The sequence below is a fragment of the Notothenia coriiceps genome, unplaced genomic scaffold (genome assembly GCF_000735185.1).
Source record: "Notothenia coriiceps isolate Sejong01 unplaced genomic scaffold, NC01 NC01_scaffold00003344, whole genome shotgun sequence".
NCBI classification, from domain to species: domain Eukaryota; kingdom Metazoa; phylum Chordata; class Actinopteri; order Perciformes; family Nototheniidae; genus Notothenia; species Notothenia coriiceps.
In genome coordinates this window covers 79,736-93,463 of record NW_011336045.1, presented here as the reverse complement: position 1 = coordinate 93,463, position 13,728 = coordinate 79,736, and the positions used below count along the sequence as shown (strand labels likewise).

General features: G+C 38.9%; 1 protein-coding gene across 1 annotated transcript in view; it reads left to right on the top strand.

Moving 5' to 3' along the window:
- Window positions 1-6: 6 nt before the first annotated feature.
- erbb3a (erb-b2 receptor tyrosine kinase 3a) overlaps window positions 7-13,728 on the top strand; it is a 20,568-nt gene continuing 6,846 nt past the window's right edge. Inside the window, exons 1-14 of the mRNA XM_010766511.1 lie at window positions 7-203; window positions 5,370-5,527; window positions 7,037-7,223; window positions 8,217-8,342; window positions 8,794-8,859; window positions 9,173-9,291; window positions 10,192-10,333; window positions 10,776-10,889; window positions 11,207-11,324; window positions 11,459-11,532; window positions 11,674-11,764; window positions 11,936-11,950; window positions 12,501-12,712; window positions 13,549-13,628. Of these exons, the coding sequence (XP_010764813.1) occupies window positions 113-203; window positions 5,370-5,527; window positions 7,037-7,223; window positions 8,217-8,342; window positions 8,794-8,859; window positions 9,173-9,291; window positions 10,192-10,333; window positions 10,776-10,889; window positions 11,207-11,324; window positions 11,459-11,532; window positions 11,674-11,764; window positions 11,936-11,950; window positions 12,501-12,712; window positions 13,549-13,628 (1,593 nt within the window). The 5' untranslated portion in view covers window positions 7-112. The remainder of the gene's footprint in view (window positions 204-5,369; window positions 5,528-7,036; window positions 7,224-8,216; window positions 8,343-8,793; window positions 8,860-9,172; window positions 9,292-10,191; window positions 10,334-10,775; window positions 10,890-11,206; window positions 11,325-11,458; window positions 11,533-11,673; window positions 11,765-11,935; window positions 11,951-12,500; window positions 12,713-13,548; window positions 13,629-13,728) is intronic.

Here is a 13,728-nt window from a genome sequence, read left to right as displayed (position 1 = left end):
TGTCTCGGAATAAAACGATCGAATTTGTAATGAGAAAGGTCCAAACTTTTTATTATTGATGAGATGGACATTTTTATTGAAAAAGTCGCCGGTTTGGATAATCTGAGTGAGGATGACTGCCCTGGTGAAGAGGACGCTGCAGCAGGTGCTGTGCGTCCTGCTACCGTGTGCTCTCACACTCTGCAGCGCGCCGACACAAGGAGGTGGGCAAACGCGCGCACACACACACACACACACACACACACACACACACACACACACACACACACACACACACGAATCCTCTTTTGTTTCCAAAACCATCACTTTTTACACTGAAGTATCCCAGAATAAATGTTAAATCCCAGCGAACACCTGGATTAGAGCTGTTCAGTACTGCAGGGGGTTAGAAAACACCTGTCCGTCCTCTGCCACCGCAGACACGAGAACCTGTTCCGCAAACGTAGAGCTTGTTTGCTATGAGTCACCTGCACCTCTCCCACGACTGTGTGCTTTCTCGCGTTTGTCTCATTGTTACGTCGGTATAAGGTTGGGACAGACGAGCCCAACCTTACACCGACTGTTGACTGACAACCACAGTCAGCCCAAAAGATCTCAAAACTTTACCTTTGATTTGTCATTTTCTCAGTATAATGAGATATGGAAGAAATAGTCAGATGTATTAGCTAAGTAAAAGGAGCAGTACCACAATGTGAAATGATAAATACTTAATCCTGCTTTAAGTTGTAAAAGTGCATAATGTATTAGCGATTGAATACTCATTGGAAAAATGCATCAAATCCTCCGGATAGTGTGCTAATTGGAAATATTTTGTATATTTTCTTTACAATGATAAACAGATAATCAACACAGTTACAGATTCGTTTTAGCTTCATATTTTAGTCAATAAAAATGAATGGAACGAAGTAACGAGTGCAATACTTCACTCTAAAATATAATGTATAGGAGTCAAATTAAATCTTCAAGTAGCCTTAATACTAAAATCACAAAAACACAGTGAATAAATCATGATCACATGAGAAGGGACATTTGATTGAATGGATTGTACAAAGTTACTATTGCAGTTAATATTCTCTTTAATACATACAAAATAAACCCTGTTTACTTGATGACTACTTAATGTCTTTCTAATAAAGAATTGGGAATTTCCAAAGTATGAAAGTGACATTTTCTGTCATTGGTCCTTCTCCTTAAGTAGTTGATGAACAGCATTTGTTGTGCAGTCAGACAGTTATGAAAGAGGTTGCTGTTGTTATGTTGGTGCAGGACGGTGGACCTGTATACCAACCAATGTTACCTGGCCAGCCATAATAAAATAATTCAAGATAATATAGTTTTTTAGTTCAGTGTATCTCGTCAAACTTCAAAGCCAGTTGTCATTTTAGATGCTTACTGCACTTTCATGAAAGAAGCAATTGGAGAAAACCATTTTACATATAAGAAGCATGATTTCACCCTGCAAACAAACAACACCTGTATCACTTTTGTTTTCAAAGTTTTCAGTTTTGCCAACAGGGAGGATAGGATTTTTCCACATATGTCATCATGACTTTAAGAGTCAAGTTGATGTCTCAGATGTGAGATATTTTATGTATCAGATAGGGCTTTGCTTTACAAGTGTACGATGCCTCAGTGTAACATTTGATTTACCATCAAGAAAAACAACATTGGGTGGAGCCTGTATGATTTGCTTCTGTACATTTACAGGTGTGACATCCAAATAACAGATGCGTCAAAAAGCAAATATGCTGCCGTTCCTGCTGCCAAAGAATAATGTTAAGCAACTCTCAGTCAGCGTCATTCTGATCACTGCATGCTGTGAACACACTAACAACTCTTACAGGTTGTTTTTGCACAACCATTGGCTGTAAACCAGTGAATGCTCTGCAACATGGAATAGTTCATGTGCTCAGGTGTCTGTCTTTGTGTTTGTGAGCGTGCGTGTGTGTGTGTGCGCTCTCTTGTGAGGTATGCAGTAATCTCTGGCACAGCCTGTGCCAAGTTTCTGTTTACTGCAGTCATCGTCTCAACCGCTTTATTCAGCTTGTTTATCTCCTCCTCCCTCCTTTCTTTTCTTTCTCTGCCTTTTTGAAACCCTGTTAGCAGCGAATGAACATAACAGCCTAACCTGATCTGTGTTATGTTTCGTCATGTGCTATGTGACACTTTAGTGCCAAGGACAATGAGACCATTTATGCCCTGAGTTGATGTGTTGTGAATAATATTTAGCGAATGGAATAAGTAGTGGACTCCATGGCGAGACATAGATAGAGGCTGGGTCGCACGTCTTGATTCACTACTACACTAGTTTTGCGGTCTTTCAAAATAGGGCCATTGTTTGCATGTGTGTTTATTGACTCTAAACCCTCCACCCCATTCTTTTTTTCTCCATCATCCATTTGCCAACATTGAAAGTCCTCCTTTGACAGAAAAACCCACTCAGCCTGTTGAGATGTTCGGCCTCCACAGCTGCAGCCTGTGCATTGTCTGTATGGCTGACATACCACTTTGTCTCAAACATGTGTGCACACCGGTTTGTCCCTTCTAGTGGGTTGTGCTTAAACTGTATGCATACTGTATGCATACTGTATTGGTGGAAGGTTCTTGAACATACGTGTGCAGGTGTTCATGAGTATTTCCCAACAGGCAATTCAAGCAGTGTAGAGTCAACAATTCGTCCACTGATAGATTAACTAAGGTGGGGTAGATAAAGGGCTTCACCCTTGAGCAGCTCATAAACTGTCATCATTCCAACTGAATGGCTTTTAATGAAGAATGAGACGTTTCTGAAGCATGTTAGTCATTGCAACTTGATGTGATAACCCTGACTTGTCCCGTGCTACAGCGCGCAGAAGTATAAATGTTAAAGTGTTCATGGGCTGGTTTCTTAAGGAGAGCTCCCGGGATTTCAATTGCATGAAGTTGATCGATATGCAAGAAACAGATTTAAAAACATGGTGAAACTCGATACAGCAGAGGCCTAGACATTCCAGTATGTGTGGTTCAAGCTGTACAAGAACATGACTTGAAGATACTCATTAGGGTCTCTGTTATGCTGCATATATGTTAAATATGAGTTATTTCAGAAAATCATACATTGGTAAAAGCAACAAATAATATAACAAACTAGTGCAACATTTCAGCAAAAGCAAAAATGTTTGGATGTTGCATCAAAATAGTAAATTAAGAATCTTTTAAAGATATTTTGTCTCATTAAACACAGATTAACCCTATGGTGTAGGCCTTTTTTAACTTAGCTCCCTTGTTAAACAAACTGCAGGCTCCTGTTGACTAAACTGAGTGTGTGAAATCATCGGAGATCATCTTTAAAGGGTCAATTCACCCAAATAACATATTTATTCCACTTCCCACAAACTGACACAAATCATGGACACACTATTAAAATACCTCCCTTTGAGTCTCCTGCCTCCACTCCAAAAACGCTGAAAGATTCATTTGGGCTTGTGCTGCTTAACGTCTCACAATGTCCCTAGAGTAGGAAGTTATTTCTGGAAAGAGAGTAGAATAAAACATTCTAATCACCACTTTAGTAATGAAGTGGCGGAAGGACTTTCCAAAGTTAATGAAACCAGTAATGTATAAACAAACACCTTGCGGGGGGGGGGATATGTGTTTTTGTGATTTGAGAGAAACCATCCTTGAATATGTTTTTTGGTGCAAAGCCAGTGCTTGTAAACCCGATGTTCTCAGAAACACAATAAAGCGACTCTTATCAGGACTTTATGGACATAGGACACGCTCGTTGCACCGTCTCTCCCTTAAACACACACACACACACACACACACTCAGTGCTGTAGGTTAATAATGATTAGCTTTTTTATGCCCTTGTTGATCCTGTTGTTCTTCTGAGCTCTGTATCGACTGATGACAGTTGGAGGAATGTGTTTGTGAGTGTGTCGACTTTACTTCATGCGTGTGACCTGTAAGTAAGTGTGGCTAAAAAAACATTCCTCACATCTTTACTCAACAGTAGAACAGAATAACAAGTTAACAAGACTGACTGATGCATGATGCTTGGACTAAGGTTATACTAGTTAAAACAAATAACGAAAAAGCAACAAAACTAGAGAGCGTGTCGCGATGGGATCACACCAGTTGAAACCCCAAATCGAGCCACGGGCATTAAGTTGGGAGGCTAAGACCCTTTCCCTTTTCTTTCGACCCTTCATTTTGATTTCAACTACACACAATTATGCAACTGAATGGTAAAAATGTCTTTACGGGCATGCAGATACTTTTAGTTTAATTTGCTCAGGTTTTTAGGCTAGATTAGTCTCTGAGATTCATGCCATCATACCAAGAGCTAACATAATGACACTAAACCTGTTGAGGAAATATATAAAAAAAACAATATTTTCTGGAACTTAGGTCAAACTTAAGTAAAACTAGCAAACACATTGTGAAACAAACTGAACTGAACCAAAATTCAGACAAAACGTAAAAAAAAGCAGACATATGATTGTTTGTCACAACGTGTACATTACACAAGTAATTGTTAGTATTCTCAGGCAAAGTATTGACATTTAGATTCACAGTCATGTTTAATGCTCTGCCCTCCTCTTTTCTCTGCGCTGCTTCTCTGCTGTCTGACATTTGAATAGCAAAGCAGCCTTCCAGTGACGCTGCATGGCTGAACTCCCACAGCTCGTAAACAAGGCCTTGTATGCTTCTCTCACAGAAAACGGCCCTGTGTACAATCCCCAGCTTGTTTCAAACTGTTACAGTACACTCATTGATAGTGTGCATGAACACAGTGGTGTGTAGTAAGGCATAAAACAGTCTTTATAGGGGCTTAATCTAGTACTTGATTTAACAAAATATCCATAGTTAGTGTGTACACATATGGAGAATTTGCTCCGGTATTTTGTTGTTCTCAATGTATCACAACAAAGCTGAATAAATACACGGGCTATTAAATGTATCTGTAAGCCTATATAAATATAAATAAATAAAACATACTGAAATGTGATCATTATTGTAGTGTTAATAGGGTTGCTGTGACTTGTCGTAACAAGTTTTTGGTAGAATAATGTGTTACTATGCCTTCATCAGCCATAATATACTTTAGCTCGTTGGTAATTTATTCACAGACATGTCCATTCATTTTATTTTATTTAAATGTCCATGTTGGACACACAGAAACAGACTCCAGCCATTGTCTCTCCAGTTAGAAATGTGTGTTGTATGTCTTTAGCCTCACAAATCTGTTTTTCTGCCAATTCATTTTGTTTTTGTATGTACTATTTTAATTAGATTATGTATATACATCACCAGGTTTATCTTTCAAATATGTGTTTCTAATCCAAACATATTGACATTAACAAGAGTTAATTATTCACTTTTACAGTGAAGGTTTGTTCTGGCACCCAAAATGGTCTGAGCACGACGGGAAATTCAGAGATTCAGTACAACCTGACGAAGGCTATTTACGACGGCTGTGAGATAGTGATGGGCAACCTGGAGATTACCATGATGGAGCACACCAGAGACTTCTCCTTCCTGCAGGTGAGGCTTTCAACTAGTGGTACACCGAGCCATCGACTTGGGCTGATTAATTTCCATTTTGAGGTCATCCGCTTTATTTACTGTATTTCTTTTTAAAACCAACCAAACCAACAACAGGAAATTACACTAACACTTAGTATTTATGTAAGTTTACCAATGTCCATTTTCTCTCAGAAACAAGGAGAAAATAATATATTTCTTTGCTGCATAAAAACAACAACAAGAAATGGGATTTTTAGAAGGCCATTAGCTCTTGTCATATAATTGGTCCTAGGAACCGGAACCAATTGTGTGTGTGCTCGTGTTCTCAGCGGAAAGGTAAACAGTTGTATAACCATGCCTCACACATGTGACGTTGCTAAATGGAGTTTGATTGTAAACGCTGTTGGAGTTTAATCGAAAAGAATCCAACTAACTAATAAACGGAAGGCCAAATGTGAACTTTTGTATCGGACATCAAACAAGGTAAACAAGGTCATCTGTGCGTAATTAACCACAGCAGTACAGCATCACCCGAGCGGCTAAAAGCAACCTTAAAGGCATCTTGTATCAGCGGCTGGCAAATGAATCAATAATAGATTCCAGAAAACCGCTGTCGAATAATACTTTGAGGCATCACTGCACGTTTGCAGACTTTCACAGATGTGTCACTGAGAAAAACTGCATGGTAACCAGTCTGGACAGGGATATGGATTAACGTGATGCCAAAATACTTCCCACATCTGAGTTGTTCATCTCCGTCCACAAGGGATGATGTCTTCGTCTCAAATGAACAATGAGCTCATTTATGTCCCCTTCCAAGTCCTTTTCTATTAATCTCTTTGATTAATCACTGCACCACCGTCATGGTGACTGAGAACACAAGAAAAACACACCTCTGCCGCCAAGTCGTGACTCTGATAACAATCACCATGACTAACAATCAGAGCAAAGGTTTTTGTTCTTCTCTTCTTTCTATTATAGTGTTTATCATTTACGCATCCTTAAATAGCCATTTCTGAAAACAATTACATTTATGATTTATTTTTGTTGAGTTGAAAACTTACATTATTCCCAATCATTCCAACATTGTTAGAGAAATCCATTATTTCATTCAAGGTAAAGGTCTGTTTTAATTTGCTGTATGTATCCCTCTCTCAATACATTTTTATCCAGTTTAAAGCCTCATGTTTATAATACATCTATTTTAAAATGTTGGCTGTTTTAACTGATATATATGTCTTAGCAAACACAAGGGGCCCTCAAACAGCATCAGAGAACACTTTCTGTTTCTTCTCTCTGTGATTTCACTGTGATTTTACTCGTTTTAACCACTGTGTGTTTGATTTGGAGAGGAGACATCTGCAGATAATTTGGCTACTGGTACAACCCTTCTGATTTATAAATATTCCTAGCAGAAGCTGACTGCAATGTGTGCCACCAAACTCTGCCTTACTTGTTGTTTTAATAGAGGAAAGGTCCAAATTATGTGTTTAATTTATCTTTCTTCATATTTGTTCCTCCCTGCAGTCTATCAGGGAAGTGACGGGCTACATCCTGGTCGCGGTCAATGAGTTCAACCACGTGCCTCTGAACCAGCTGCGGGTCATCAGAGGCAGCACGCTGTACGAGGGGAAATACGCCTTGGCTGTGATGGTGAACTACCAGAAGGATGGGCAGCACGGCCTGCAGGAGCTGGGCCTGACTCACCTCACAGGTACATAGGAAGTCACTCGGTGTGTGTGTTTAGGTGCTCGAGGCTGCAGGGCAGCAGGTGACTGGTGAAATTAATTCGGCCACCTGTGTGTGAGTGTGGGTAAACAAAAACATGTCTCACTGAGTTCAGAAAAAACAAAGAGTGCACTGATTCATGATGAATGATGTTAAAAGGTCAGTTTAACCAAAAAACACTGTTGCCTCTGGTATCCAGCATTGCTTGCAGGTTTGGAAACATTGGTCTTGTCCACTGTCCCAAAGAAAATTAGATGAATGGAATTGTGTTAGTGATGCTCTAAGATTTAAAAAAATGACATCTGACAAAAACTAAACAGTGTCCTCACTACTATGTTAATCCACATATCTCGCTGCAAACACCTTACACCTTGGAATCATTTTGTAAGCATTTTCTAGATAAAATATTCTTTGAATGAAAATTGTTAACACTGCATTACGTTTATCATTCTAGACCAGGACACACAATAACAGATTATCGTGACCAAATAGCAATATTATCGTGGTATATCTCGAAAGTTTGGGAAATAAAAAAAGATAATTGAATAAAGATATCATTCAAATATCAAATTTATCTTTTACTTTTAATTAATTTGTGCATTTTGTCTCTTTTATGTGCAGTTATTTGCACACAAAACACAAGTATAGATGAATAAAAGCAAAATGATCAACATATGGGAAGTAAAAATATATGTTGGTGTGTTTAAGTGTGGGTGCATGCAGGAGTTGAGATAAGGAGGTATTCCTGGTGACTGTTGGAGCTCACACACCTACACACTGCAGCCACACCTTCAGGAGGGCGGGGGGGCTGCAGCAGCGGTGTGTGTAGGTGATGTGAAGTCCCAGGAATGTCTCAACTGCCACTGTAACATGAGCGCATTTCATGTATGAACTGTAGTAAGGGATGAGTCATGGGCTCGCCCGGGCTTGCTCTGCTAATTGTCTTTTTGCCATTTAAATGTTTGTGTTCCGCCCACAGAGATACTGGAGGGAGGAGTCAAAATCATCCAGAACAAGTACCTGAGCTACGTCAAGCAGGTCAACTGGCTAGACATCGTGAAGGATGCAAAAGCTGAGATTCTGATCAAGGGCAACGGGCCTAAAAGTGAGTAGAAAGGGTGACAATGAGACATATTACCTTACATTTTTATGTTTTATCTCTAGGAGTTACGCTTTGGTCTACTTTGCAATGTTAACATGCATCTACTGCAGAAAGGCTGTCACAAGGAAGAGGCTAAAATGAGAGCCACACACTACTGATGATAGGTAGTAATAACATATAGAAAGGTCATTACTTTATCCCAAAGTCTGACAGAATAGATAGATTAATTGAGTGAGAATATAATGTTATTTAAAAAAAAGTGTTATCCCATCTCACAGCTCACTCATTATTCCTTTTTGATTTGTTTTAATATCTAAGATGAAAGTTTCCCAGGTTAAATTGTAAATAATTAAAGCCTCTTGTTGACCCAGACTATAAATAATGCATAATGCTTTATTAATCTACTTGCAGAAATACTGAAACTGATGAATGTGCTACATTTGTTTTTTCTTAGAGCCTTGCAACGCGGCATGTGGAGACCTTCCATGTTGGGATGCAAGAAATGACACATGCCAGATCTGTGAGTGAAATCGTCATCACTTTATTTCCCAAGCAACAAGCAGTTCTGTAGTGTGCGGGTTTTCAAGCATTTCAATCAACTTTTAGAGAACTTCATGTTTATTGAATCAAGAGAGAATAATAAATACTCAATGGAATCCCCTTGTTTAAACCCATGTTGAATAGAAATGTGTTAGATATTTTGTGTAAGGAAAATAGATTTCTTTATGCACTGGGCATTTTTGAGATTTCGGAGGAAAGAGAATATAAAAAGAAAAAAAAATGTAACCACTGCTGCAATAAATTAACAAATGCTCGTACACTCTCTGTTTCAGTGACCAAGACCGTGTGCGCGCCTCAGTGTAACGGCCGATGCTTTGGTATTAACCCGAGCGAATGCTGTCACATCGAGTGTGCGGGAGGCTGCACAGGATCTCTGGATACAGAGTGCTTTGTGAGTTTGCTGCTTAAAGGCCTTTTTACACAGGGCACATTTCGACATGTCACAATAAGAAAAAGAGGATCTCATGATTTGACCTTAAGGGGTATACTGTATGTATATGAGGTCCTAAAGCAACTGCTCCGTTATCTGTATCAAACGCACACATTGATGCCACCAACTGAAACAATAAAAATAGAAAGTAGGCTACTACAAATAAACTGGAATTAATATATATAAATATAAATTATTAATATATACACAAAAAAAGATAAGGTACATATATACAACCTTCAAATTGCTTTTTTAAATCAACATTGCTCTGCACACTTGCTAAAGAACATTTGTGTGGACATCTCAGTTCATTTGTAGTGCTGCGCGAGTATGACCAAAAGTATGTGAGTAAATCTCACTGTAGACTATTTAATCATCACCAAACTCGGTGTCATTGTGAGCGATCATTACTCAGCTTTATGCACACACATACATTTAGCATGGTTTAAGAAACAGGCTCGGTGTTACAAAATGGGTCGAGGGGTTTGGCGGCACCGCTGCAGACTCTCTGCACGGAGGAGCAGCGGAGGGGCCCGGGCGGTGCTGCCGTTCCTGATCGGAGCAGAGACACACGTTCACTAAGCTGAAAAACTATATCTGTAACAGAGATTTGCTATTTTAAAGTAAAGTCAACACATATCGACTCTAAATATAGTCTATATTAAGAACGAGAAACGTTTTTAACATATAAATATATATTTTTTTAAACATATGACAAATGTGCGAGGGTGATCATGTCAGAACATCCTCCTATGTGCCGGGGCTGAGCCCCGGACAGCCCCGGCCCAATTTAACCCCTTGACATAAGCACCTGGAGTATGAGCTGTGTTGCTGACTTTGCTCTCTGTGTGACGTTTGCAGGCCTGCAGGAACTTCAACAACTCGGTTGCCTGCGTGCCTCTCTGTCCGCAGACCCTCATCTACAACAAGCACACATTCAAACTGGAGCCCAACCCCAACGCCAAGTACCAGTATGGCTCCATCTGCGTGGCCCAGTGCCCCCGTGAGTCCACACACTCATAGTCACACACACTCGCAGGTCAAAGTTGATGGTTCCCCAGATGCTTTTGTATACATATTTTATTAGTTAAAGAAAATGTGTTAAGATTTGTTTACAGTTTTTGAAGTGGCAGGTAATCTGTTTCCCCAGTAGATTATGGATGATGATTGATTCTTCTTTTTCTTAAGTATTCACATATTATCTATAGAATAAGCCTGTCATTGGCAGACCATCTATTTGTATTGTCTATATATGTTTTGAGTTAGGGGACTGCTAAATAATAATTTCTTTCTACCCTTGCTGCCACTTTCCTGCCCTTTAATGTTTAAATAGTTGTATTTTGACTGTGAACAAATATAAAACAAATGAAATACTACTTGTATATTACCCTGGTCATATATGTTTGAGTCACTTGTTTGAGACTTACCTTGTTTCTTTTGCACAGCTAACTTCGTGGTGGATGAAAGCTCATGTGTGAGCAGTTGCCCTTCTGATAAAATGGAGGTGGAGAAAAACGGATTTAAAAGATGTGAACCCTGCGGAGGCCTCTGTCCAAAAGGTGTTTAAGACAACTGAACAGTCCATTTCCAATACATGGATTAATATATATATATATATATATATATATGTATATTTGCTAGTAAAAACTCTACAGTAATATAAATTATTATGTGTAAGCAGCATGTCTAGCTGCTAAATGTTGAGCTGATTTGAGCTACTTTACTGTGCAGTTGGCTAGTTAAAGCTGCAAAAAGATTCATCAGATTTGTTTGTTGCTCATGTATTTTGTGTGTAATATCTTTAACGTTGAACAGTAGTAAATTGACTATCTGCTGGAGGTTTCTCACTGACATTGCTTCTTTATCCTCCTCTCAGCTTGCATTGGCACAGGAAAAGAAAATATGCAGACGGTAGATGCTCAGAACATCGACAGCTTCATAAACTGCACCAAGATCCAGGGCAGCCTTCACTTCCTGGTGACTGGGATCAAAGGGTAAACTTATAAGTACTTCTCATTCCTTTTTATAAAATAAAACAAAGCTTTTGAGGTATTTAGTAGGTCAAAACTATTTTTTTTCCTTCTTTGTTGCTGCCTTTGCAATAATTTTCTCAACTTTTTTTCTATAGTGATGCATATAACAATGTACCAGCCCTCGATCCAGAGAAACTGAAGATCTTCAACACTGTGAGGGAGATCACAGGTGTGTGTGTGTGTGTGTGTGTGTGTGTGTGTGTGTGTGTGTGTGTGTGTGTGTGTGTGTGTGTGTAAACTGTCACTGTATTTTTACATTATGTCACGTCACAGTGTTTGTAATCTGGAACAACACTGTTTTTATTTTCAGACATCCTCAGTATCCAGTCGTGGCCTAAAAGCATGTCCGACCTGTCTGTCTTCTCCAACCTACAATCCATTCAGGGCAGAACTCTGTTCAAGTGAGCCTGTTGTTTTTATTTTTGTTCTAACAATGGTTTTGCTTTGTGAGTCATGTTACTATTTTGTTGTTGTATTTCTCATTGCATTGCAGACTCAACGTTCACTGACATACTTCTGATTGTCTTGTATTTATTTGTTTTCTTGTTGTGCCTCTGTTTTACCGCGTGTAGAGGAGTGAGCAAAAGGTACAGTTATTATTTCACATGCCTGCCTCTAGCCATGCGCAATATTTCTATTTCAAATGACTTTTCTTGGTTTAAGAAATTATTAAACCATAATATTCATGAGCATTTTTGGTACTGGGTATCAGGTGGTGGGGACAACTCTTAAAATGTTCTCCTGGTTTTCACGCATGCTCTTTCTTTTGAAAATCATCTGGTGTTTGGCTGGAAAATGTGGGTGTCTGCTGGTTGTATTCTATGGAGTCAAAGAAAGGCCCTAACAATTGGAACCTTTTAAGCAACTGAACACGTTATTGCTATGCTTAATAACTTTTATGTTTAAGCATTTCAATATTTTATTCTAGAACAAATAGCTTGAACAATTAGCAATTTAAACACAATGATTGTGTCCATAATGATTCATAATACTCGTATTATTCTTATAATAATTATAGAAAAACTGCTTATTCAAATTCAAAATCTGTTTCTATGCTTCCATAGTTTTTAAAGCAATATAAAAACATTGGCATTATTATTCTCTTACCCAGCATTTATTCACTCCTCACTTTTTCAGGGGCTACTCTCTCCTGGTGATGAAAATCGGCTCTTTGACCTCCCTGGGGTTACGTTCGCTGCAAATAATAAACGACGGCGGCGTCTACATCACAGGAAACACGAAGCTCTGCTATCACCACACCGTTAACTGGACGCGTATCTTGAACAGCGGCTCTCGCCCACGGAATAAACAAATCGACGTCAAGGACAACAGACCGAGAGATCGGTGTGGTGAGTGAGGAGGGATCTTTTCATACCCCAAAAAAGTTTTGTTTTTTTAAAGTACACAGTGTCATTAATATGATATGGTGTATTATGGAGGTGTGTGGCGTGGCGGGTTGTCTGTAGGTGTTCGGATCAGGGGAGCATAGGTTCAAACCCCACTGCATGTCGTTGTGTCCCTGAGACACTTCACCCCAAATTCCTCCTGTGGGGATTGTCCACAGTATTGAGTATGTAAGTCAACAAGTAACATGTAATGTAATGTCAGATTAATTTCTGTAAATAACAACAAAACATATTGTAAATATTATATAAATTATGAAATAGATACATTTAAAATATAATGCATTGAAAATGAGAACACAATAATAACAAAGGGGAAACAAGTGAGCAATGATTTATATCATCTCTTTTTAAGATGAATGTTTTTTTAAATTAATATTCTGACTATAGAAGAGTAGAGTATGCGATACATGATGATCGAATGTTATATAATCTTCAGGTTGAATACCAAAGATAGTTGAGCGGGGTTTGGATTCAATATGGTTTTCAAGTATTTGAGTAAAAACATTGAATATGAATCTCGAGCTTTGGAACGGGGTGAATCAGTTTCAGTTTTTGTTAGAGAATGTTATTTATTTGTAGGCTATATGCTTTTAAAACAACCAACAACATATCACATAGTGAAACACACAAAACATAGGAAACTACTTAAACTATTAAATACAATTAGAAAAGGATAGTTGACACCAGTTACGTTGTCAGTGTTGATGATGATACTCTCCTTTTTGTTGTTGTCTGTAGTGAGTGAGGGCCATGTGTGCGACCCCCTGTGCTCCTCTGATGGCTGCTGGGCCCCGGGGCCAAACCAGTGTCTGTCCTGAAAGAAGTACAGTCAGGGAGGAACGTGCGTGCCAGATTGCATGTTCCTGACTGGATCAGTCTTTAAAGAATAATTAATCAAATGAATAATAAAAGCCATAGTGTTTGTCTTAATGTGAGTAATGTTTGCTGTGGCGGAGCCG